The 23,817-nt window shown below is 41.7% G+C and overlaps 1 protein-coding gene and 1 long non-coding RNA gene across 3 annotated transcripts; one reads left to right on the top strand and one right to left on the bottom strand.

Annotated features, from left to right (window-relative positions):
• Window positions 1-1,486: 1,486 nt before the first annotated feature.
• On the bottom strand, window positions 1,487-6,784 carry LOC111932291 (uncharacterized). Its single transcript, XR_015288896.1, has 3 exons — window positions 6,671-6,784; window positions 6,490-6,587; window positions 1,487-1,668 (listed from the first exon to the last, which is right to left on the bottom strand). It is a non-coding gene; the product is annotated as an uncharacterized LOC111932291 (long non-coding RNA).
• Window positions 6,784-23,444, top strand: INSIG2 (insulin induced gene 2). Of its 2 annotated transcripts, none has more exons than XM_086896409.1 (6): window positions 6,784-10,517; window positions 14,522-14,859; window positions 17,655-17,779; window positions 19,823-19,989; window positions 20,404-20,503; window positions 20,987-23,444. In XM_086896409.1, exons 2-6 carry the CDS (start codon window positions 14,616-14,618, stop codon window positions 21,026-21,028), a joined length of 678 nt encoding a protein of 225 aa, XP_086752535.1. In that variant the 5' UTR covers window positions 6,784-10,517; window positions 14,522-14,615; the 3' UTR covers window positions 21,029-23,444. The 2 variants fall into 2 exon arrangements, with proteins under 2 accessions (XP_086752535.1, XP_086752536.1); XM_086896410.1 differs by lacking the exon at window positions 6,784-10,517 and adding an exon at window positions 10,696-11,044.
• Window positions 23,445-23,817: the final 373 nt, after the last annotated feature.

The raw sequence follows: 23,817 nt of genomic DNA, 5'->3' as shown, positions 1-23,817 counted from the left end.
AGACACTTAGGTGAATATTGTGTTCCAACCTTTAAAATCCAAGCTGTGCCTTAAGATTGTAACTATCTTTTTGCTCCAGAACAACAACAACAACAAAAAAATACAAAAAAAAAATTGAAAGGCACAACTATTAAGCAAGGATAAAGGTTGAGTCATAAGCAAATGTCATGTTATAGATTTACCTACCAACAAGAAGGCAGCGGGGTTCAGGTCAGAGGTTAATGAAAGACATCCAAAGGTCATTCAGTGATTATGTGAGAGCATGAGTTTAATAGGGCACGGGGACGACAGACACTGACAGAAGATTTATACCAGAGGTGATGACACCGCTCCGAGTAGTGCTGATAAAAAGAGCCCCAATATGGGCCTGATCAGAATGATGAATGGTGCACAGGGCTGCTCACACTTCTCATTATAAGCTCCTTCACTCATGGTGGCACTTAGCAGCGTTTATTTACTGGGGTTTGATGGTACTGAGCAGAAGAACAGTATATCTAATACTTTAAATGTAGACTTGCCATATAAAAATGAAACAAGAGATAAGATTAGACCACTGAATAATTGCCCAGCTTTCCTGCAGAGATTATATTCACCAGTGCTAACATTATTTTTTTCCTAATGTTCTAGTGTACGAACAGCTCAAGTGAATTAATTTTCTAAGGCAGAAGGTCAAAGGAAAGTAACTGATAAGCGTTGTGCCTGCTATAGAATATCACTTTACAATATTCTCGCTTCCTCATTTATCAGATAGAGAGGAAGAGATAATATAATAAAGGTATATAAACATATTTTTTGTCACGATGAATTTAGTTTTAGTTGTCCCAAGTGCTGTTTTTCCTTGTGGCTCTAAATAGGAAGAGGATCAGAGAAGTCAGCCAAAAATGTCAAAATAAAGAAAACAAAAGAACCCGACAAAAAATCAACAACAAACCTTAGGACCAAACCCAAGGAAAACCGAGACCTGATAAATAACATGCACTGCACCAAGAAACTCCTTTTCAGACTGTTATATATTTATCAAACCACTGGAGTGTGAATTTATGAATAAGTCTTATCATCTTTCAGGCAGCAGGCACAATAAAAATTAGAACTACAGAAAATTGTGGGTATTACGAAAGGTTATTTCTAGCAGTTCATGGGTATCTGTAGATGGGAATATCACAGAAGGAAGTTCTGTACATCTTTCCACTTGCATCTTCACCCAGAGACAGAGCAGTACTGCATGATGGCACAGTTAACATTTAGCTGCACATGCAGCAACACAAATAAATTCTTACTCAGCTAAGAGGTGTTGTAAATAGTGTATGTAATTTTAAGAGGTGGAGAGCTGTAACATTCTGAGCATCCAGTATCATCTCCCTCCAAGACAGTTCATTTAATTACCTTGCCTGTGCTGCCATCATTGCTACTTCCCAATGCATCTGTATTTTACACCTGAATATGTGATAAACAGGAAAAAAAAAACCCTACCTGCATTTTAGAAAGAAAGAAATCTCTGCTGAGTTACCTTGAAAATCACACAGTGGGTATCTAATACTTGAAGGGCATCTGGAGGTCCAGTAGATCCCTCAGGATAAGGGGCTCCAGAAAAACAGATGTATGTCAGGAAAAAGTTGCTGAAGTGTCACATCTAGTTAATGGAGAGAGGAATTACAGTCCTCTGCTTGACTAGGAAGAGTGAAAAAAGAAAAACCGATGTAAATAACAGCTTATCCCTGTGCAGCACATGAGAACTGTGCACTGGGTGAGCCAAAAGGGAACACAAGAGGTGCTGGCTTTGCATCAGGCTCTGTAACATGGCAAACTCCAACCTGAGAGAAAGCCATGCCTTTTGTTACCAGCCCACCAACTCACACCCCTGATACAAGTCACAGACTGGAATTTCTCATTCATCTCTTTCATCTACACCCAGAGTAGATGGATATACATATATATATATATATATGTACTTTTTTTTTTTCCTTTTAAAGGACCTCTCTCAGTTTTCCAATGTTTTCCAAGTAGTGCAGAATAATTTACCAAAAATATATGTAACAAACATTTCTCAATAGCAGATTGTTTATTAATCTTCAACATCTGGGTACCTATTTTCACCATTTTTTTCATCACTAAAAATTAAAAGAAATATATCAACAAGACCATTAAAATACAGTGTGTGTGTGTGAAAGGTACATTCAAATATATGAAAATCGATGAAAAGGCAGGAGGCAGAACGGTTTTGCTTTAAAGCTCTCTAGTCATCAGTGACACTCTGTCATTCAGCATGCTTTATTGTCCACTTGAATCAAATTAATAGAACAATCTAAGGGAAGCCACAGTGTTTCTTGTACACAGTGTATTTATTAGTGAGGCAGACAATAAAATGTTAGTAAAGCATCTGAAGTGGCTCTACACCAAACGAAGATGACATTTCTTACTTATGAATAAGAAAAAAAAACCCTGAATGACAATCCTTATTTATTATGCAGAAAAAAGAGAAAGCCAGGATGACTGAAATTCTGCCTATAGAGCAAATAGAAAATGTATCAGTTTTGTAGCACAGACGCAAGAGACCAAGTTTCATCTGAAGATATAAGATGTAACATCACTGCCGGTTCTTAAGTTAAGATCACTTTTTCTGAAGCAGCAGAAATGGCAAAATATTACTCATTTTGGCCCGTGCTCTGGTTACAACCATGTAAAATGACTTCTAAATTCTCTAATAATATATAGCTAAAATCTCATCACTGGGATAAAACATGATCTTTATTCTGTTGCACCAAAAATACTGGGAAATTATCTAAAGTCCAGAAATTGTATAAGCAGATAACTCTCAAAAAGGCTACTGCATAAAATTCCCTTTTAAAAATAATATATTTGGCAACTGACACATGGCTTTGAATTTATTTGGAATGGACCTTCCTAAGACTCTAAGGATGCACGTATGAGAAACTGGTGCCCTTTCTCAAAGTAATTATGTTATCTGGAGTCCAGCATCTGCCCTGCACATCCAAACTCAAAACAAACTAATTATCAGATAATCTAATCTGCCAGATTTAGATCAAATCTCCAGAAGAACTGGTTTCTAATTGTAGGTATATGCATGTATATATGTGCATATCTGTATGGACAATATTTTTAGTTTAACACTCTGTGAATTTAATTAATTTAGTTCTTGAGAAAGCTTTCTTCGGAGAAAGGCCAGAAAAGAAAGTACTGTGACAACAGCCATAAATCCACAGCAGAAGATCAGCAGGGTAAATAGCACAGGGCACAAGTTGTATTTAAAGTGTTTGTGTTCACTTCAAGTACGTGTGTTTATCTTTATGCGAGTCCTGGCCTGCTCAGAGTACTTCAATTCCTGGGTAATGGAAAGACCATCAGAAACCTGAATCTCATCATCTTGTTTCATAAATGAATCACTCGAGCAAAAAGAAGAAAACAACTTACCAAAAAAAAAACCCACTAAGAACAATCCAAACACAAACACAATACTGAGATTTTGTCTCTGCAACTTGAAGGCCAAATTCTTCACTGGAGTAAATTTACAATGACAGCAGAAATTCACATTTAAAATATGTTGCATAGGAGTAAAGGGCTAAGACAAAATCCAGGAGCCACTTTAAGCTGATCATAGTTCAGTGTTCCACATGAGCAACACAGCTGAGCACGTATTTTTCAGTACCTCTGAAGTCCTGTGTACTTTAGTTCAACTTCTGTGTGATAATTCTACTAAAAGAGGCAAGAACTAAAAGAATATCTTTCTCATTAAACCTTCTTAAGCCTTCCTCATTAAACCTTAGAAATATGTGGAAGAAAATATAACTGATTCTGTTAACAGATCCATTTGCCATCACATTAAAATGTAAGTTCAGAAGGTTCATACCCCGTGTTCTGGTAGTAACATCAAATCTTACACACCACGGCTAAGCCCCTGCTTTCATCAGAAAAGGTCAAGTTTAAGCAGTAGCTCAGAAATCCAGGGCAGCCTAATAATTCTTTGCTGACACCAACTAGCAGGTCACTATAGAATAAAGAGACAATTCTTTATCTTTTCATAGTGATTATAGCCAAAATGGTAATATAATTATGAAATAGGAAAAGGCCTGAGAAGTCTGCAATACTAATTCCATTTATATTATATTCCCATAGAATCACAGAATGGTTTTGACTGGAAAGGACCTTAAAGATCATCCCATTCCAAACCCCCTGGCATGGGCAGGAACACCTTCCACAGGACCAGGTTGCTCAGAGTCGCAGCCAGCCTGGACCAGTTATGTTCTTGTCTTCCTTCTCTAGCACATGGCTCTCCAGTGGTGCCTCTGTGACCCTGAGACTTTATAAAAACTATGCATATAATTATGCTGACTCAGGCAATTATTAATCCTCCTTGTCTTTCTATAGCTTCAGGGAGACTTACACGGAGTTGATTACCAGGTACCGCTCCGTTTATCCCGCTGTTCCTTGCACAATCCCGTTGCCCAACACCAGACTTCACTGCTGCCTGCCGAGCTTGCTGTGGCTGCATGCCATGTGCTCGGAGTGTTCCCAGGACAGCACGGGCTCCTGCCCTGAGAGCCTGCATTGCTCCCTGCCTCCTGCTCTGGGCCTTGCCACGGAGGCAGTGTGTGAGCCAGCACTTGCTCCATGCAGCACAGAGCTGCCAACACGGGAATTTCTGCCTGCTGCGGTGCAAAATAACCAGGAGGGACCAAAAGAGTGTCATGAATTTAGAGTGAGATTCAAGGGCACTGTGCCGCTGTCTCCTCTCCTTTATCAGGCTCTGACAGCCCATTAGTAATGGCATCAGATGGGGTGTTTTATTGTCTGAAATTGTAGAGATTCTGGCACTAATTGCACAGCCACAGAGTGTGCAATGCTATTCCAGATACCCCAGAGTGTCCCTTCCCCAGCCCCAGCCCAGCCTCAGCAAGGTAAGGGTCTTGCAGGTGGCTGTCACATCCCCAGCTCCATGCAGGTGTCCTGGATGCCTTCAAGTATTTCTAAGACAGACCATGAATCCTGTGTTTAGGCATCTGAATCGCTTACTGACTGTCAAAAGCAACGCCAGCTGATGGAATATATTTCATTAAAACTGCCCATAATGGAAGATGGTGTTTCTAAGTGAGCTCTTAGTTCCCTTATTTTTGCATTTGCAGCCTGTGCTTTCTGAGGGAAAGGTCAAATTTGTGAGGAAGCTGAATGCTGCAAAATGGATGTGTTTGTTGGAAATGAGAACTTGTGATATTTGAATTGTCACTGTAAATTTGCAGATTTCTGTTGGCTAAGAGAAATAGACATTTTTCAAACTGCTCTGTAATGTGTCCTTCCCAGCACTGTCAATGCCAGCAGTGATTGCTGTCTGACAGAAGTGCCTGAGACTGCTGCAACACAAACATTCCTCAACACTGACCCAGATAACCTGTGCTATTGAACAAATTACACAGGATAACATCATTATCTCCTTATTCTGAGGCCTAAAAGTCAGATGTCTATGAAGTTTGGCACCTTTTCCATTTGCAACAGGTGAAGGAAAGAAACAGGCCTCTCCAGAAGACAATTTTTAAACTTAAAATAGATGCATCAAATGAGCACAAGGATCACACTTTGTGTGTGCTATTTCTTTCTACCACTTGCAGCGGAATCTGCTGCTCTCTCTGGACTGAAAACTCTGCAGGAGTAGTCTTGTTCAGGCTCAGATAGGACAGATCCATAGGATATCCTGAGTTGGAAGGGACCCACAAGGATCATCGAGTCCAGTCCTGAGCCTGCACAGCACCACCCCAAGATGTGTGCCTGAGAGGTTCATGCTCTGCCTTTGTACACTGAAGGGCAAAACAGGACAGGTTATTGCCCTATCTCACAATAATTTAAAATGAGTTGCTGATATTTTTTGTAGGCCTAAGTATAAAGTCTGTATCTCTACAAATATAGTGCCAACTGAAATAAATTCAGTCAACAGTGTTGCCAAATGCAATTGTCACTGTGATTGCCTGCTAATGACTTCACAGAAAACCTTGGGGTCCTGGGCAGAAGCTTTCAAGTGCAGTTCCTAGAATCTTCTCCTTCCTTGTGGATCTGAGATGTGACAAAGGAAATGAAGGAGGGAGAGGAAAAGGAAGGAGGGAGGGAGGCAGGAAGGGAGACAATCTGAGTTTCATGGGGAGAGAAACTGAATCTCCAAACTTAGATACGTTAATTTTTGTTCTAACTTCAATGACACATATATTTAAAATATTTTCAATCAAGCCCAGAGAAAAAATTAACTTCTTGTGCAAGGCTGCTTTTGTTCTCAGACTGTAGTTTTTCTGTTTGCATTTCTTATGCCATTTTCTTCATCCACTCAGCCATCTATTTTGAGCTTGATTTGACATGAATTTCCTCCTTGCCTTTTTTACATATACTTACTCATCTGCACTGACCTTATTTTGACTCTTAGCAAGTGACACACTTATGACAGATGCACACACTCACAGGACTAGAATGCATTCAGGTACATTCGCTGTTTACCTTCAGGCTCCACACTGTCCTTGCTTCTCACCAGAAGCCACCACTGAAAAAAGTCAGTGTCCCAGATATTTAATCTGTTCCTTGAACCTAGATGTTGCCTGGTGAATATATAAAAATATGGTAGGAAGTCTTTAATTTCTAAATTCCACATTTGCATGCATTCTAACATGACGATGATTACCTTGCATTTTCAGTATCTTGTTTAAATGTCACAGTCCTTCAATGCTCCAGCTGTTTGAGGCTCTTTGGCTCATGATGCAATGAGGTTATCTTGGCAAACTTCTGACTGGGCTGGGCTCCATATCTCAGAAAGCACGGCCATGGCTGGCAGTGTTTACTCCCTAGGTGACTATTTCAGCAAGTGCTGAATGAGTGTGGAAACCAGATCAGGGTTGAGCCACGCTGGCAGAATGACACAGGGAAATCCAGGCACATAAATAAGGGACTTCAGCTCCTGGAGCTGACAACACAGCATCTATTGCAAGTGGCTAAATAAATAAATAAACCAAAATGCCTTTGATATCAGCCCTAAAACTGCATATCCTGTTGCTAACCTGAGATAAGCACAAGTCCTTTTCATAAGTAGGAACGCACGTGATCCGATGGCTTCACACTGCTGCTGTCTCTTTTCCCTTTCCTCTCGAAAATGCCAACACTATTGGAAAATCAATTTTATAGAACTTGTCCACTGCTTGCTGCGCTCTTGCCAAGACCCCGGAGTAGTTCACAGCACGCTGCTCTGTGCCTAACAAGCTCCTGTGCTGCAGGCCTTGTCAGCCGTGCTGCTCTCTGCCCGTGACCCAGCTGTGTGCTAACCTAGGTGGCTACTGCACCTCCTCTTGCAGATAATAAAACACAGAACAGCATCCTCAGCTAGTGAGATAAAAGGCATTTCTGGAAAACATGCCCAGTTCTATTATTCTTTATTTATGAAGGCTTCTGTATGTATGGAGAACTTCCAAAAAGGCTTTGGAAGAGATTTGCATTTCTGAAGAATATTTAGAACTTACAGTATCATTTTTTTCCAGTCCTAGCTAAAGGCCCCAGATAACAGCAGTACTTTATATAGTTGTCTGCAATGTGGAATGAGGGAGGGACAGGCATTCTTTGTTGCAAAACTGCTGCTGGTCATTGGCCATGCTTCAGCACAGCTCACAAACAGGCTTCTGCAGAAGGGCTGTCATAGATATTTAGGATCTGCAGACTGTGCTTGAAGAGCTCTACGGACATTCATTCATGCACCTGGCAGAAAGCAAACCTGGCCTAATCCCTGGGAACAAGGTTCCCACACAGATAGTTTTCTTACACTGAGTGCACTCTGTGGTTGCCCCACTATTGGACACAGTGAAGGCCTTGGAAAAGAACAAAAATCTTTGACCTGACGTTGTCCTTTATTTATATTAATTCTGGGAGTCCTACCAGGCATCAGCTCCAGACTTCTACAGAAGGCTTTTTCTTGCCATACACATAGGCTTTTCCCAAGTTACACACGATACAGGTGCAGAAACACCTGGTATTTTATCATGGATCACCACACAGACTCGGGTTAGGTTTTTCTACCTAGTCTCTTATTATTTTTTCACTTTCTCACCCATTCATCCGTGTATCCATATACCCATTGTCTTTCTTACTGTTCCTTTATAGTCCTGCTGCAGACACACCTCCAGTCAAGCCAACTGACCTTGGCTCACTCAACCAGTGTCCCAGGCAGCTCTGAAGGCCCATTCAAGTACAGCTTTTAAAAAGCCATTGTTAGGGACAGAGAGCAATTCCATTTTTTCTACAGCCTAAAGCGGCTGCTTTAAACTCCTCTGCTCTATATGAACTTCCCTGAGTATTTCACTGTCAGATTTATTATATCCAGAGCAATACTGATGTCCCAAAACTAAATTCAGAGCATTCTGTATTATCTTGTTCTGCAGCCAGTGCAATGAAACAACTCTGTGCTGCTTTCCAAGAGGTGATTCTCCCATGATGTTTCATAGCAATTCCAGTCAATTCAGAGCAAATGCCATTTCTCTGCAGGTCATATCTCTGCCTCCTTTCTCTGTAAAACTATTTGATGATGCATTTATTTTGGCAATTTCCAATTCAGATACATTTTTGTATGCTTTTCCCTCATGCTTCTCCCATTTTTGTATAATGGATATTGTGCCTGCAGTGATTATACCAACACTGGTTATTTATTTTCTCACATATTAGTTTGAATATGCCTCTATTAATATGGCTAATATTTGTCATATGGTCACTTTTTTTGGTAGGAATTACTTGTGATTTTACAGTACCAAACACAGCAGCAGACTTGACTGTAACTAATCCAAATTTATTGACATACAATTACCTGACTATATTTACATGAGTCTGGAGAAGGAAAGATCCAGCAATCACTGGCAGTCTCCATCTACTTATGCCAGACATTTCTCTCTGCAGCACACACTTGATATTCCCAAAGCTTTGGATTTCAAGCTTTCTGATGGTCCTGGTCTTTAAGGCAAAAATAGATATGGTACTTTGTTCTGCTTCAGGCATGTGGTTGGCCACAGGCATTTATCTGACATTAAGGAAAGATACTTTGTTTGATTAAAAAAACCTTTTGTCTTTCTTGATCCAGAATTTGGCGTTCAAGTACAGCAAAATAACCATCTAAACCGCTGACAGGGCAGGCAGCTCAGCAGAATTACTGAGAATAAAAGTAATTTTTTTCTATTCTGTGTGAAAAAAGCCAAAGTTAAACAATTTGAAAATTCATTTATTGCTCATCTAAACCACAACGAGTTTCTGCTGCTGCAAATGTCTCCCCCTTCCATTCTTAGTATGTCTGTTATAGACCCATATCCTTCCCTCTGAGTTTGTACATGTTTGGTGGCACTGCTAGTCACATCATACCAGAACAAAGAAACCACAGTTATCACTAAGGATGTCACTACAGTAAACAGCTATAAATTCCATCCTACCCAGTCATTATTCTGGGAACTGTATGGGGATAGGCACTGAATCTCTGTAGACCTCATAATGTGGAAAGCTCTGTCAAACTCTTTGCAGTGAAATACCTTGGTATTGGAGGAATGCAATGTGCATTTTTAATAAATAGTATTCAATATCAGTGTGAGAAAGGGAAGAGTTCATCAATAGAATAATAATATGTTATAATGAATATGTGTAATACACAAATGAACATAACAGCATTATTCTCACAAATTCCATATATAAATCATGTGTTTTATTGTGATGGTTTTATCATCTCTAAGGCTAAACCAAATCATTTTCTGCTTCATGTTGTACATTTTCTCCAAAAGGCCCAAGCTGGAGGTGAAAACGTGGCTTCTGGAGTATGGAGATCTGCAATTTTGTCCTCAATCAATAAAGTCAAGCACTTGGGAAAGTCTTTGTGGGACCAGCTGCTCAGGAGGGTGGGAGCTGGGCCGGCAGCTTCAGCTGGGGACAAGGACTTCATTCCCACCATGTGTGTGCCTGAAGGTGCAACAGGCTGTGGCACTGCCCCCAGCCCAGCTGGGAACACGGTCATGGGGCAAAGCCCAACACATACAGCTTTTCTTTTAATTACTGGATCACAGAACGTTAGGGGTTGGAAGGAACCTTAAAGATCATCCAGTCCCAACAGCCCCTGCCATTGGCAGGGACCAAGGCCTTATCCAACCTGGCCTTGAACACTGCCAGGATTGGGGCATCCTCAACTCCCCTGGGCAACTGCTCCAGCGGCTCACCACCCTTACAGTAAAGTATTTCTTCCTAATAGCTAACCTAAATTGCCTGTCTTTCAATGTGTACCCATCACTCCTGCACACAGGACTCAGAGTGAAGCGCTTCTCTAACAAACCTCGTGGCACGCCTCCGGACGCGCTCCCGAGCGGCAGCCGCGGCCCCTGAGGGCTCAGGGCGGCGGAGCGGGCGGGTTCTGCCGGCGCCTGCCGCGCTCCCCCCGCGCTGCCCGGCCCGGCGCGGCCGAGGCCCGGCGGGCGCTGCGGAGGCTGCGCGGGGCGGGGACTGCGGAAGATGGCGGAGGCCGAGTGAGTCCCGGCGCTGCGGAGGGGCAGGGCTGGGCCGGGGCTGTGGAGCCGCGGGCCGGGACGAGCCGGGCTGGGCGGGTATAGCGGCGCCCCTCGGCCCGGTGCTGCTCGCGGGCTGGGGCGGTGCTTCGGGGCCGGGCCGGGGGCGACAGAGGGGGAGGCCGGCGGGGCCGTTCCCTGGCAGCCGGGACAGCCCGTGCCCGGCGGCGCTGCCCGGGCCCGCGGCTCCTTCGCCGGCCGGGCCGGGCCGGAGGTGCCGGCGCTGCCCAGGCGGGCTGGGCTCTGCGGGGGCTCGGGGCAGAACCGCCCCGATGCCTGAGAAGCGATGGTTTGCTTTGCTTTTGGCGTTGCCTCGCAGCAGACGGATGGTTTCTTGCCGTCTCCTACGTGGTGTAGCCCAAATAAATCTCGTTCTCGGCCTTACCGTGCCGTGCCCGGTGTGGTTGTGTGGTGTCAGAAGCTGTGAATCGCTCCCGGTGCGCAGGGAGAGCACAGGGGAGCAGGATGGATTTTCTCCTTAGGAGACAGTTAAGTGACTAAGTGTTCTGAAAATGTCTAGGGCGATAATTTACTTGTTAACTTTTTGCACAATGCCAGACACCGTGCGGCCGCCTTGCAGGTCGTGTGTGGTGCACGGTGGGTTGAAAAGCTTGGGCTCGAGTCTGTGTGTTTGAGCGAGGAAGGAAGTGCAGCTGAGACTCTGGCAGTGCCAAGCCTGCAGCTTTCAGTGCGGTGTTACAGCTGTGAACGTGCATTCCCAAGAAATGAGGCCTCAGAAGTCTTGTTGGTTCAATATGTTGTGATCTGTTCCTGTCTGAGAGAAAACCTGCTGTAAAACATAAGGCTTAAAAGGAGAGTCTCTGCTGTCTGCAGGAACTGTGGCCTCCTATTCAGTAGGGACTGGAGTCTTTAGAGATGATAATTTAATTTCCATTAAAGGTGATGATAGTATATATCTGTGCTGTGCCAGGATATAGTGTGTCTAGGCTGTCTGGGGCACTGAAGAATATTTCCTGAGCACTGGTAACTTTGCTCCATTCCCCAGTTGCTTTGTGGCATGCCAGAAGCTCTTAGGGTCAGTGGAAAATCTGGAAACAGATAAAACAAATAGGAATGATATGTGTAGGGTGAGAAACCACCAGGTGCAAACGACTGCATCGTGCTAGTTTCAGACCTTGAATTACTTTTATAAACGTCTGTCAATATGTACCTACCCAGGTGCCCTCACTCTGGTCAGTCTGTTTATCTGCTAATAAAAATATGTTGCTCGTGTCTTGAATAACTTGCACCTGCAGTGCTTGTGTAGAAGCAGTAAGAGATTTCCTTCCTGTTGCATTTAGATAAGCCTTCACCATTAAATATGTATTTGCTGAATGGCATATTAAAAAAGTGTAAATTACACAAATGCAGGCTTTATGATTTGAAAGTGATTTATACCGGAATAAAATTGGACTTTCATTTGATCATCAGCATTTCTAGGAGAAAAACTGGTAAGAGCCAATCAGTGTTTGCATTAGTATTGCCATGTGGGACAGTACATGATTCTTAATTAGGCTAATAATTCCTGTAGTTGAAGAATTACAAGAAGCAGAATCTTGTTAGAGTGAGATACCAAGAGAGAGTGTAAAATGGGGAAATAATCAATGCAGGGAAATTATTGATAGATTTCATCAAAGATGGATTTGGGCTGATCTCTCTCAGTATTTGTGGGGTGGAACTAGATGTTCTCTAAGGTCTCTTCCAACCTAAAACATCCTATGATTCTATTTTAGTTGATAACCTTGGTGCACAAAATAAGATGCAGTAAGGTGCTTGCTGATGACCCAAAGCTGGCAACATTTGCAGGGCCAAAGAGAGCTGAGGGATTCTGCGGGGAAAAATGGATTGAAGTTAGGTGTGTCAAAATTAAATAACACCTGTGGGCTGAAATGCAGTGTGCATGGTCTGGTGCTGCTACCAGGGAATAAGGATTTTAGTAATAGGAGGGACTTGAATGTAGTAAAGGATCAAGGGACATGAGCAAACCACTTTATGGCTGAAAAAATAAACATCCTGTGTGCTGCTCAGTAAAGAAAGACCTGAAAGTGTGAACTTTCTTATATATCAGTTCAGGTCATGCATTTTAAAAAAGGGATATGCAGACTTCAGGAAGTATCAAAAGCTGTTGGGATGGTGAAGTAAGTGGAGAGTTAAGAGCATAGCTTATTTTCCTAGGCAAGCTAGAGCTGAGGAGGGACATAACAGTTTGAAAACTCATGTTAAGCACAGTATTCCTGCAGAGTTTCTAATTGGGAGCTACAGCCTCCAGTGCCATGTGTTGAAAAGGCTCCTGTAAATTCTGAGAATTCCAGTGATCACCTGGTGGGCAAAGCCCCAAGGGACATGAGGGAGATGCTCAGCTGAAATAGTGATGTTTTTGTGACTCCATGGTTTCTTTGCTGGAGGCTAAATATATGATCCAGGCTCCAGTGCTGTGCCATCCAGAACAGGCAAGAAAAATCTGGAGCACCTCCTTTTTGCTTGAAGGAAGTTTGCTTGAAGGAAGTGTTGCAGTGCCAGTGCCAGCCTTGATACAGACATCAAGGAGCTGGCAGTCTGACTCAGGAAGAAGCCTGACACCTTGGTGGTTCTCTTTCCACCCGAGATGTGTTCATGATTACAAGGAATGTGGGGAACTGGCTGTGTAGAAGAGAGCCTGTATTCTTAGGATGACACTGTTGCCTCCCCAATCTGCCAGTGGGAAGTTTTGCATGAAGAGAATTTTATTTTCTTTTTTTTTTCTCCTTTTTTTTTTCTGTCTGTTGGGACTTTTTTCATCTGATGGAGTATGCCATGGTGTGGCATCACTTCTGTGTAGTTGTCTGGAGTATCCTAACTAGCCTGGATGTATTTAACTTTCCTTTTGGCTCTCAGTCAGCAGAAATGAATGAATGCTGAGTCCTCTGCTCTGCTGCTGTATCTCCAGAGAGCTTCCTCAGGATTGGCTGGAGCTGAGAGGAAAGGGGATGGATGTTCTGGTTTGGCTCCCCATGTGCCATAAATAAGAGTTAACAGAAGCCGCTACCAGCTGGCAGTTTCAAATTTAAAAACAATGTCAGGGCTTTTTTTCTGAAGTTCCAGGTGGCTAAGCTGTCAATCAAAATCGCTGTTATACATGAATGTGGCACTGAATCCATGTATAACAAGACTCATGATGGACAGGTTTTGTTTTGTTTTAAGAAGGGGATTGGGATGGGAACTCTGCCATTCCTGTAGTGCCGGCAGTTACTCATGTCAGAGGCTTCCCAGTGCGAAGGCAGGTGGAGCTCCTTTTCCTTTGCCCTCAGGTGCTTCTGTGCCTGATTACAGTTAGGGTTTGTAGTAACATAAGGGAGTTTTCACCAGACGTGTGTGCTATTTTGGCAGATATTTCTCTGTGTTGAAGTTACTGCTCTGGTTTGCTGAGCTGTTAATTCTTACTAGAGGTTACAAAACATGTGCTGCAGGATTGCTGAAATTCTGACTCCGGCCTGAAAGTTACTTCTCAGATTTCACTTTCCAATTAAATGTTTTTTGGTGTCTCTTCAAGAAAAGAGATCTCTGAACCTCTGTGGCTGACTTGGAATTGAGGGCTGTGTTTACTTGCTGCTGAATTATACAACCTCTAGTTGTTGCTTAAAGGAGGGGAGTAAAACAATTTATTCTTACTGCAAAGCAAGCCTTTCTTCCATCTGATACCTGTGTCATTTCTTCACCTTCTGGAATGTACTTTCACATTCCTGGTTGTCCCATCCCACATGTTTCCTCCTCTGTCTGCTAGTAGAAAAAGCTGTTTGTGAAGCCTCTTCCCTTTTTAACATGTTTTTGCAGCTGTGGTTGATTTTGCTGACAAAGGACTAACTGCTTCTTCAGCAAATTCAGAGAAAATATAATAGGCATTTTTTTAACCCAATCTCCAAATAAGTTAAGAAAAATACATGTAATGTTTCTTATATCTGAATTTTCACTCTTTTTTTATTTTTCAGGGTTTGGGTGTCTCCTAATTGAAGACAGTTGAAATACTTACTGCAAGTAAATCTTCAGTCAGCCTCTTGGATGCCTCTGATAACTTAAGAAGTCATGGCAGAAAATGATGCAATGCCAGCCCTACCAAAAAAGTGTGGCCCATACATTTCATCTGTAACCAGTCGTGGCATGAATTTGGTTATTCGTGGTGTAGTGCTGTTTTTTATTGGTGTATTTCTTGCATTAGTATTAAACTTGCTTCAGATCCAGAGAAACGTTACTCTCTTCCCCCCTGATGTGATCACAAGCATCTTCTCCTCAGCTTGGTGGGTACCACCTTGCTGTGGCACAGCATCAGGTAAGTTCAGTCATGTGTATATGCCTGGTGTGCTGAGGAAGTTAAGTAGTTGCAAAAAACTGTGAGAAATGGGAAAGATAAAAAATTCCTTTCAGCATCACTGTTCATGATGAGCTGTTAGTGTCCTTCTGATCTCCCCATGTATACATAAATAAACATATGTCCAGGAATTACTTTTTTGCTAACTTGTCTTACTGTAATATTGTTAACAGAGCATAATCTTTGTTTTTTGTGCTGGGTTAGAGTTTAACAGATGTGAGGAGGCGGTACTTCTGCTGCTGGAGTTGGGTTACAGGACTGTGCTCCCAGACAGCCCTTGAAAATACCCTGTGGTGTCAGACTGTGCAGCACACAGTGCCCTGTTTGAGCACAGCAAACCACCCTGAGAAATGCTCCCTTTTGTGGTCCAGCTTTCCATTTGTTCCCCCTTCCAGGTCAAGGTACAGCTTTTACCCTGTGGAGCTGGGAGCCTTCCCTGTGTCTCTGGGAGCTGAGGCCAGTCATGCCATTGGCAGCTGGAGGGGCACAGTGCAGAAGAGCAGAGCACCTGCAGGCAGTTGTGTATCTCATTGATGTGCACATGCTCCGTTTCTCCCATGACCATGCAGGGAATTGAGCATTCTCTGTGTTTAGCCAGTTAAAGTGAGTTGACTGCTGTAGGCAGTAAGAAATGCCCACTTTCTCCTGTCCTTTCTGGAGTCAAGGCATATCCATATTACAAGCATGATAGAATTTGACTTTCTACCTGGCTCTGGAGATCAGTAGTTCTTAGGGTCAGTTTCTTGCTTTACTAAGGAAATATGCTTAGCAGGCAATACTGGAGGATTCTGCTTTGGTGAATCTGTGTTTACAGGGGATGTCTTCTTAGAGGCAAGTTTTAATCAGATTGAGAAGCTCACAATTCTGACTATTAATGCGAGTCAATAATCTTGCTTTTGAGATGGCATCACTGTTTTACTAATGGTAATATTTCAGCCTGTTTTTTCCTAGCAGACTGTTTGGGGTTTTTTTTTATACCTTCTTGAAACCGTACACTTCAGATGTCATAGAGAAGCCTGATTTGAAAGGAAACCCTCCTAACAGCTCCCTTAATGTTGTGTTCTCCAGTGGAAATTAATTTGGCATGTTATGGTGGTGGTTACATACCTGCTTTATCTGTAGTTATCTTAGTCCTTTTCTTCTTGTCTTGCCGAGATTGTCAATTAGCTTTTGTTTCATATCCTGCATTTCCTGCATTTTTCCTTTATGCTTTAAACTGATTAAACTGATTTTCTTGACAAATAAGCCTCTTATAGATGAGTTAGTGGGGGTTGCAATGAGCCCCAACTTGCTGCAGCTGCAGTGCATGAGGTTTGTAGTGTGTTTGCAGTGCAACATTTGCACTATCAGCTGTTTGCATCAGGCTGCACCTTGTGCTCTCTGGGGTCACCTGAGAATGCTGCAGCTGCCAGTGGGAACTTGGGAAGGCTACATCTTGCCATCATCTCACAAGAAATTTGTGGGCCTTTCTGGGTCTGAGGGGATGGAAAGACTGGATATGGCTTGTAAAGGGTATTGTTTGATTTTAAGCCACTTGATTTAAAGATACTACAGTCTTAATTGGCTTTTCCCAGCAGGAGTCACCCCTGTTTGAGGTGTTCAGGGTTTGTTTTTTTTCGTTATCAGTCTTTTCCATTTTCTTTCCTTTTCTTCTCTGCTAGCATACATACAAGGAACCTCTGTGGTAAATGCTGATAATTCACCTGTTTTCTTACCATTTATACTTGCACAGCCTTCCTGGAATTGACATAAACATTTCTCTGCAGTATTGTTTATTATTATGAACGGAATAAAGGTATTTTGCATATTTATAATCAGTGCTGATTGAGGCTGCATTCAGAGAAGTCTTTTCATCCATCACCGTTATTAGTCATGATTTTGGCCCATGGCCTTTGGCAAGAAAATTGCTCAGGGAGGATTTTTTCCACTCCAACTTTACTGATGATTTGTTTTCCTGAATCCTGGAGATCAGTTTCCTCTGTGGCAGAATAAAGAGCATTTGCAGTATTACTCCAAGCAGTGTGCTGGACTGAAGGCACTGGAGTCTGTGCCGATGGCTCAGGCTCTGCTGTGCTCACGCCACTGAAGTCTAACATTAAGGCACCATTATTGTTCCTTAGTGGGATAGGTAAAAGTCTTTTTAGCTGCAGTTGCAGTAGAGAACACATTTGTGAAGAAATATTGAAAGAGCATTGCAATTCCCTGGGGCTGGAATTCCTGTTTGCTTTCTGTATTCAACAGCTACCGTAGGCTCTTGGCTTTCTCTCTTCTGGGTGAGCATGAGAGTAGCATTGAAGAAGAGAAAATGTTACCTAAACAAAGCCTGCTTGTAACAAGAACAAAAGAAAACACAAAATATTGATGTTATAAACCACACCAGTACTGTCATATGTTGATTTTACAGTTATTTTAAACTTTTGATGTGTGGGATTTTTGGAAGTGCCAACCTATAAACTATTAATGCTTTTTCTGAACTACAATGCAAATTTTGGTGTGGGGGAGAGCTCTGTATCTGCTGCCCCTGGTTCAAATTGTATTGCTACTTCTGCTGCAGAGACCGAGGATGCTGTTGAACTTTACAGGGCTTTTTTAAATAATGAAACTCTTTGAAATTCCTCTTCTTTTTCAATGTGTGTTCAGTGCTGTTTATCCTTAAAAGATGTGACTATAATTGTCAAAGTCTAGATAGCCTTTATTCTAGTTAAATGTTGCTAGTGCTTTAACTTCAGGGCCTTTTTTCTTTCCTGTGTCCACAGCTGTGATTGGGTTATTGTACCCCTGCATGGACAGACATCTGGGAGAGCCACATAAGTTCAAGAGAGAATGGTCCAGTGTGATGCGATGTGTAGCAGTCTTTGTGGGAATAAATCATGCCAGTGCTGTATCCTGTAATGTCATTGGTGGTAAAATGTGTTTCTTCTTGAAAAAAGCTCACACAGTCAGTCATGGTGAATTGGTGTTAAAGGGGTAACATGCAGCATTTTTGCAAATTTGTAGCAGTACTGGAGCTGATGAGTCTCTCATCTTTTTGTTCTGAAAAATATTTTCATTAGGAATGTCTCAATACTGGGCTTTTTCTTAGACTCTTTGTTTTCTTTGAATAATTAAAGTTAGTGTGAGGAGATATTCATGCTGTAGGTATTACAGAAAAGTACTTTAGGATGTTACAAGCTGATGTCCTTTTAATACTGTAGTAAGAGCTTGAGGCCCTGTTGTGAGGTCCTGAGTGAAGCACATGCACTTTGTAGAGTGGGGAAAGCTCAGGACCAGGAATACACAGGACTATAAAGTTCAAGGAAATGTTGCTACCCCCTTCTGCAGAGGATGCCTTCCTTGATGCCAAGAGAGTACCCTGGTGACTCTTGAGGTGACAGGATGCTTTCTCATGGACTGGTGTACCTTACTGGCAGTGCTGTGGGTCTGACAGGCTTTCTGCAGTTATGCCTAATGCTTCCTCTGTCAGCTAAAACCAGGGTCTGCTGGTGAAAACTGGGGTCTTGTAAAGAAAGTTGTGACGCTTTTCTCCATCTGTGTCAGCTCACAGTTCACAGAAATGGTGCTAAAAGTTCTGTTCTTGTGCTAGTGAATCTCCTCATTCCCAGGAAGAGAGGGCACATTAAGTGAAAGATGGGAGGGCTGGCTGAATTCTCCTGAGGTTGCTTAGCCGCTGATGGGTTTTGTTGTGTGGATTTTTTTCCCCATCCTCTGCTATCCAGTATGGCCAGATGAGCTGGAGCTGCTGAGGTTCTGATCTGCTCCCTCTGTCCCTGACAAATCTCTTTCTCCTTGCCAGAAGTGCACTGGTCTGGTGCTGTGGTTCTCACTGACCTGGCCTGTATCTGCTGGGTGAGCCCCTGGAAACTTTGCTGCTTCTAAGAAATAAGAGTTGACAGCTCCTTTTTACATGGGTCTGTTTATTTACAGCAAATTTTCTACAGTTCTGTAACAGCTGTTCCCCATATCCCAGGACATCAGTAATGTACTGTCTGTATTTCCTGCTTGACAGCTCTCCAGACTGCTTTCTCTTCAGCTGTTGCCAGTTCTGCACATTGCCAGATTTGGTTCTATCTTCTTTGACACTTTCTCTGAAGCTATTGATTTTCATCCTGTAATTATTTATTTCAGTTAGTCAGACTTGTTTCTCATTTCCACTAGATCTCCCTCCAGATTTTCGTGAGGAAATAGGACAGTGGTTTTTATACTGTCATCCCATAAATTTGCTTTCAGGCCTATGAAACATGACAAGCCCCTTTTTAATTACCTGTTTTGGACAGAAGTAATGAGGATGAGTTAGTGTTTCCAAAACATTTTGAAGGATGTGAAGATATCACACACAAAGATATCTGTAGTGACTTCACAATTCTTTCACAAGCTGACAAAACTGACTTTCAGTGTTGATTTACATGAACACTTTCCAGTAATATTTTCATTCTGATTTATAGAACACATTAACATTTTAATGTTGAGCTGAATGTAAAGCATCATGTAATTTAATCAAAATTACAATTGAGAGTGATAAATACCTTTTTTTGGTAAATCCCTGTCAGTTGAAGAAATTTAATGCTAGATTTAAGATTTCATATTGAGTGTAGTAAAGGGCCAGTCAAGGATGAGAAGTAACATGTGCATTGTGTGTCTGTATAAAATGCTGGATTATTTGGTAGGTGAAGAGGCTCTTCAGTCTTGTACAGTGCAAAGACCCTAAAATTTGAAGCAGTGTCATAAGTTCTTAGTTTCCTGAAATACTTAAAATTACAAGCCTTAATTCCTCACATCTGATAGCTGTGTGAGAAATTATACAAGTAGCACTGTACATGTCTTAATGATATTTTATTTTCCTCTTGTGCCAAAATAGACAGAATGACACAAATTTCTTTGTACCTGTACATGATATTTCCAAGCTTATCCTTAACAGCCAACACAGAAGGTGGATTTTGCCAACAATATCCAGCTGTCTCTCACGTTGGCAGCCCTGTCCATTGGGCTGTGGTGGACCTTTGACAGGTCACGAAGTGGCTTTGGTCTTGGAGTAGGAATTGCTTTCCTGGCCACCTTGGTGTCACAGCTTCTGGTGTACAATGGAGTTTATCAGTAAGTACTTGCTCCCCTAAGGTGAAATGATAATGTTCTGAAGCCATAGCATTAAATCAGAATAACTGAAGGGGTGCAATTTGACATGATTTTCAAAGCTGTCAGCACCTCATTTTGAGCACAGCATAAATTGGACTGTTTATGAAAGCTCTTATGTGTATGTAAGTGAGAAATCTAGTTGGAAATGCTAATTGAAATAAAATTGCTACCTTGCCAATGATGTAACACACTTTGGTTAATGAATGCAGCTATAATTAATAAGAAGCCTCCTTTGTTGTTTGCTACAAGAAATTAAATTTCTATAATGTGTATTTTTTTGAGTTAAAATATTGAAATAATTGTGAATTTGCCTTGTGATTGGAGGACTCTCTGTGTTGCAAAACACTGAGCTCAAAAATGTGCCTTCTTTTCCAGATACACATCCCCAGACTTCCTCTATGTCCGTTCCTGGTTGCCATGTATATTTTTTGCTGGTGGAATAACAATGGGCAATATTGGCAGGCAGCTGGCAATGGTGAGTCTGGAGGAGGGGAGGTTGATTGCCTTCCAGTAAAAGTTCAAATGTATTTATTTAAAAGTTTATTTAAAAGATTAAATGTATATATCATTTCTTCTTCCTTGTATACCAGCCAGCTATTTGGCTCAAGGGTATGCAGAGAGGTAGAAATCAGCAATCATTTCTTGTTGATGTACTTGGTGAGCTGTAAATCAGAGCACACTCATGCTTTGCTCTGTACATTCTGTTACATACTTTCAGGACCATGAGCTAAGTAAGAGCTCCTGTGTTTGGGGAGAAATTGGGCTGTCTCCAAAGTCTGACCTGCTCAGGAGACAGACGTTGGAAGCCACCAGTATGTGCACAGAGCTTAAGGAGATCAAACTTTTCTGGGTGGAGTTTAACAAGAGTTATTTTATCATCCATTTTGTAGAAAAATCACTTAAGCCTGTTTCACAAGTTATGTAAATTAATATTATTTTGTCAACTTCTGTTTTTCAGTATGAATGCAAAGTGATTGCAGAGAAGTCTCATGAGGACTGAGAGGAAACAATATGCACCTTTTAAACAGGAAAATGCCTGACAAGTGACTGTTGGAGGAGCATAAGGAACACTTGACTATGAAATTGCCAAAATGCAATTTTTTTCTCTTGAGTGGTATACTTTACTGCAATCTGTGATTGCTGCTTCTATAGAAACCTTGATGTCTGATTTTGATTACTGTGAAGTTACAATAGTATGCAATATATTTGACAATATTGGTTCAATTATAGGATTCTTTTTTCCAAATCTAAACAGTTTACCATAAATTCCTGTCTGTCTGTAATGTTGCAGTGCCAAACTGAACCTTTGCACTACGTTTCTGTAGCTGAAACTTCTTGATTCACTTTATCTTGAAAGTTTTGAGGAATTTGTTCTTAACAGCTAGTGAAAGACAGAGTGGGTTCATGTTTAGCAATGAAGATCTCTTTCCATGATGACAGCCCGTAATATCTGTATAAAATTTATGGATTACAGGTGAACTTTGATGCAATAAGTAACTGATTTATGCCTATTAACACAGTATATAATTCTTCTGACTCACATTACAGGTGAGGAAACTCAATGCAGGTTTCATGGGTTATTGCCATAGCATTTCATTTGTCTGTGGTGCGTGCCCTGTTTCACAGAAATGGAAACTGAGTCTGGAAGCTATTTGCTATTTTTCCCCTGGGATACCCAGCATCTATGTTTGTTTTTGAATTTATGTGAACCGTGGACAGATTCTGAAACTACTTGTGTGCAAAACAGGATACGGCCAGGTCATTCTTGTACAATCCTTTAAGCTGATTTGTGTTGATAGAAAAAACAACTTAGAGAGTTTCTGTTGCAAAGTTTAATTCTGCTGAAGTAAATCAGCCACTACCATATAGTGTCATAAACCCCTCCATTACCAATGTTACTCTTGGTGGTCTTTGCCCACCCCCTGCTCTGTTGGCAGGGATCAGCAGGGCTGTATTTTAGGTACTGATGGAGCCCTCGTTGCTGTTACCGTGTCCAGGCAACCATAAATGCATTTCTTCTTGTAGCAGTGTTCTGAGGTAGAGAAATGCAGTTACCACTGTTTGTCAGGTGCCTGTGCACAGACAGCAAGCTGAAATAGGCTGTGTGCTGAGCAGTTCCCTTCTTAAGAAGGATTTTAGTGTGTGACCCATATTTGGGGGCATACATGGAATTTTCTCTTGGCTTTGCAGCTCCCTTTTAAGACCATGAGCTGGAAGAAGTGCAAGAAGGCAGAAAGCAGATCTCAAGAGGACACTGCCTGCAGTAACCTGTGCCTGCAGTGAGTTTGGCGTGGGATGTCTCCGCTTTGTTTTCCCCTTCTGTCTTTGTTGATGATTTTAAATGTATTTGTTTTCCTTTTTTGTCTTTAAGTACTATATTTTAAGTCTTCCATGAAATGTTTATAAGGCATGTTACAGTCATCTAGGGAGGCTGGAGTTGGTCCAAAGAGCAAATAGATGTTTAGACAAGTTTTTATTCATAAGTGTGTGAATGCGTTGTATACGAAGCTTGAACTAGGCAAATTTTTCAGTCTTACCTGTTTACCTCCAAGTCTGAAAAGTGTGGAATGAGCACTTCCAAAAGCATTGTAACAAAAGACGTGGTCACAAAAGAAAAATATCTTGTATGGGAAATAGTAAAAATTATAAATAAGCAAGTGATGTATGAAGAGGTTGGTTCTGCAGCTCCACAAAGTGTCATCACCTGCAGCCCACTGTCCTGGGATGATGTTTCATCATTGCTTTAAGCACAGGCAGAACCTGTCTAAGTAGATCCCTGACCAGAGATGTTCTCTTAATCAAACCATATGACAGTAAGAAGCATTTCAATAGTAAAACCAAGAAGCTGGGCAGGAATGAAGAGTGAGTTTCATTAGGCAGGCTCTGGCAATTTGCTGAAGAAGCTGTTGGGTCTCTCTCTTACAGTATTTTGCCTCATCCACCTCCTTTACTTCAACAAATGACTTCAGCTTGGTGGACAGTGTGAGAAGTCCCTATTGAGTTATCAGGGCACGAGTGGCATAAAAATTGAGATGTTTCTTATCCTAACTGTAGGGAATAACACAGTACCTCAGTAGCCAGTGTGCTGACTTGGTAAACAGTGGAGTTTCATCATGACCAACGAGTGTGTACAACTGAAGATGAGTTGTTTTTGTTATTCCCTTGATGGTAGAACTGCTGTTATCTGCCAGTCTTGATACTTACACAGAAGCAGCTTTTTGTGTGTTGAAATGTGCAGTATGTGAGAAGTGGTTGTTCTACATCTGTGGCACCCACTTTGTAGCACTTTGCACTCAGATTCAGCTAAACCTGGTTAGACTGTGCTGTCCACTGACTTTTAAATTTCATTTTGGAAATTTTAAGCATGTTGTGCAAAGGCAGAAATCATCCAAAATAAATTTGGGTGGAGTCCTTCATTATATGTGTCTTACTGTTTTTATTCTTACTTGACTAACATCAGTTCAGGATCACATTGTGGGTGTTCTGTTGTTTCAAAGTGCTGTGATTTTATGTCTCATGTGTTCAAACCCTGAGAAAGGTTCATGATGAGAATGCTGACACAGCTTTAACTTCAGTGGTGTGGACATGCTGCTACTGTATAGCATGTAGTTATTAAAATTAAACTGTCTTAAAAATGTTGCTCAATAAAGAATGAATAAGGTGTATTTTAGATACAACTTCAAAAGCACTCTAACCTCTTTACCAATTAACCCTTATAAGGTCTATGCGGTTTAAACTGGCAAATTGCTGTTAAAAGCAAAATGTGCATTAAACATAATTACAACCTTG

This window comes from Cyanistes caeruleus, chromosome 7, assembly GCF_971803275.1.
Source record: "Cyanistes caeruleus chromosome 7, bCyaCae1.hap1.1, whole genome shotgun sequence".
Lineage (NCBI taxonomy): Eukaryota > Metazoa > Chordata > Aves > Passeriformes > Paridae > Cyanistes > Cyanistes caeruleus.
The sequence above is the reverse complement of the archived record's forward strand: the minus strand, read 5'-3'. Positions and strand labels throughout refer to the sequence as shown.

Bases quoted from the DNA above. Each gene is read 5' to 3' on its own strand.
- INSIG2 (XM_086896409.1), top strand. From the start codon at position 14,616: ATGGCAGAAAATGATGCAATGCCAGCCCTACCAAAAAAGTGTGGCCCA. The intron at 14,860-17,654 runs GTAAGTTCAGTC...CTGTGTCCACAG, and splicing joins TTGCTGTGGCACAGCATCAG to CTGTGATTGGGTTATTGTAC. The intron at 19,990-20,403 runs GTAAGTACTTGC...CTTCTTTTCCAG, and splicing joins GTGTACAATGGAGTTTATCA to ATACACATCCCCAGACTTCC.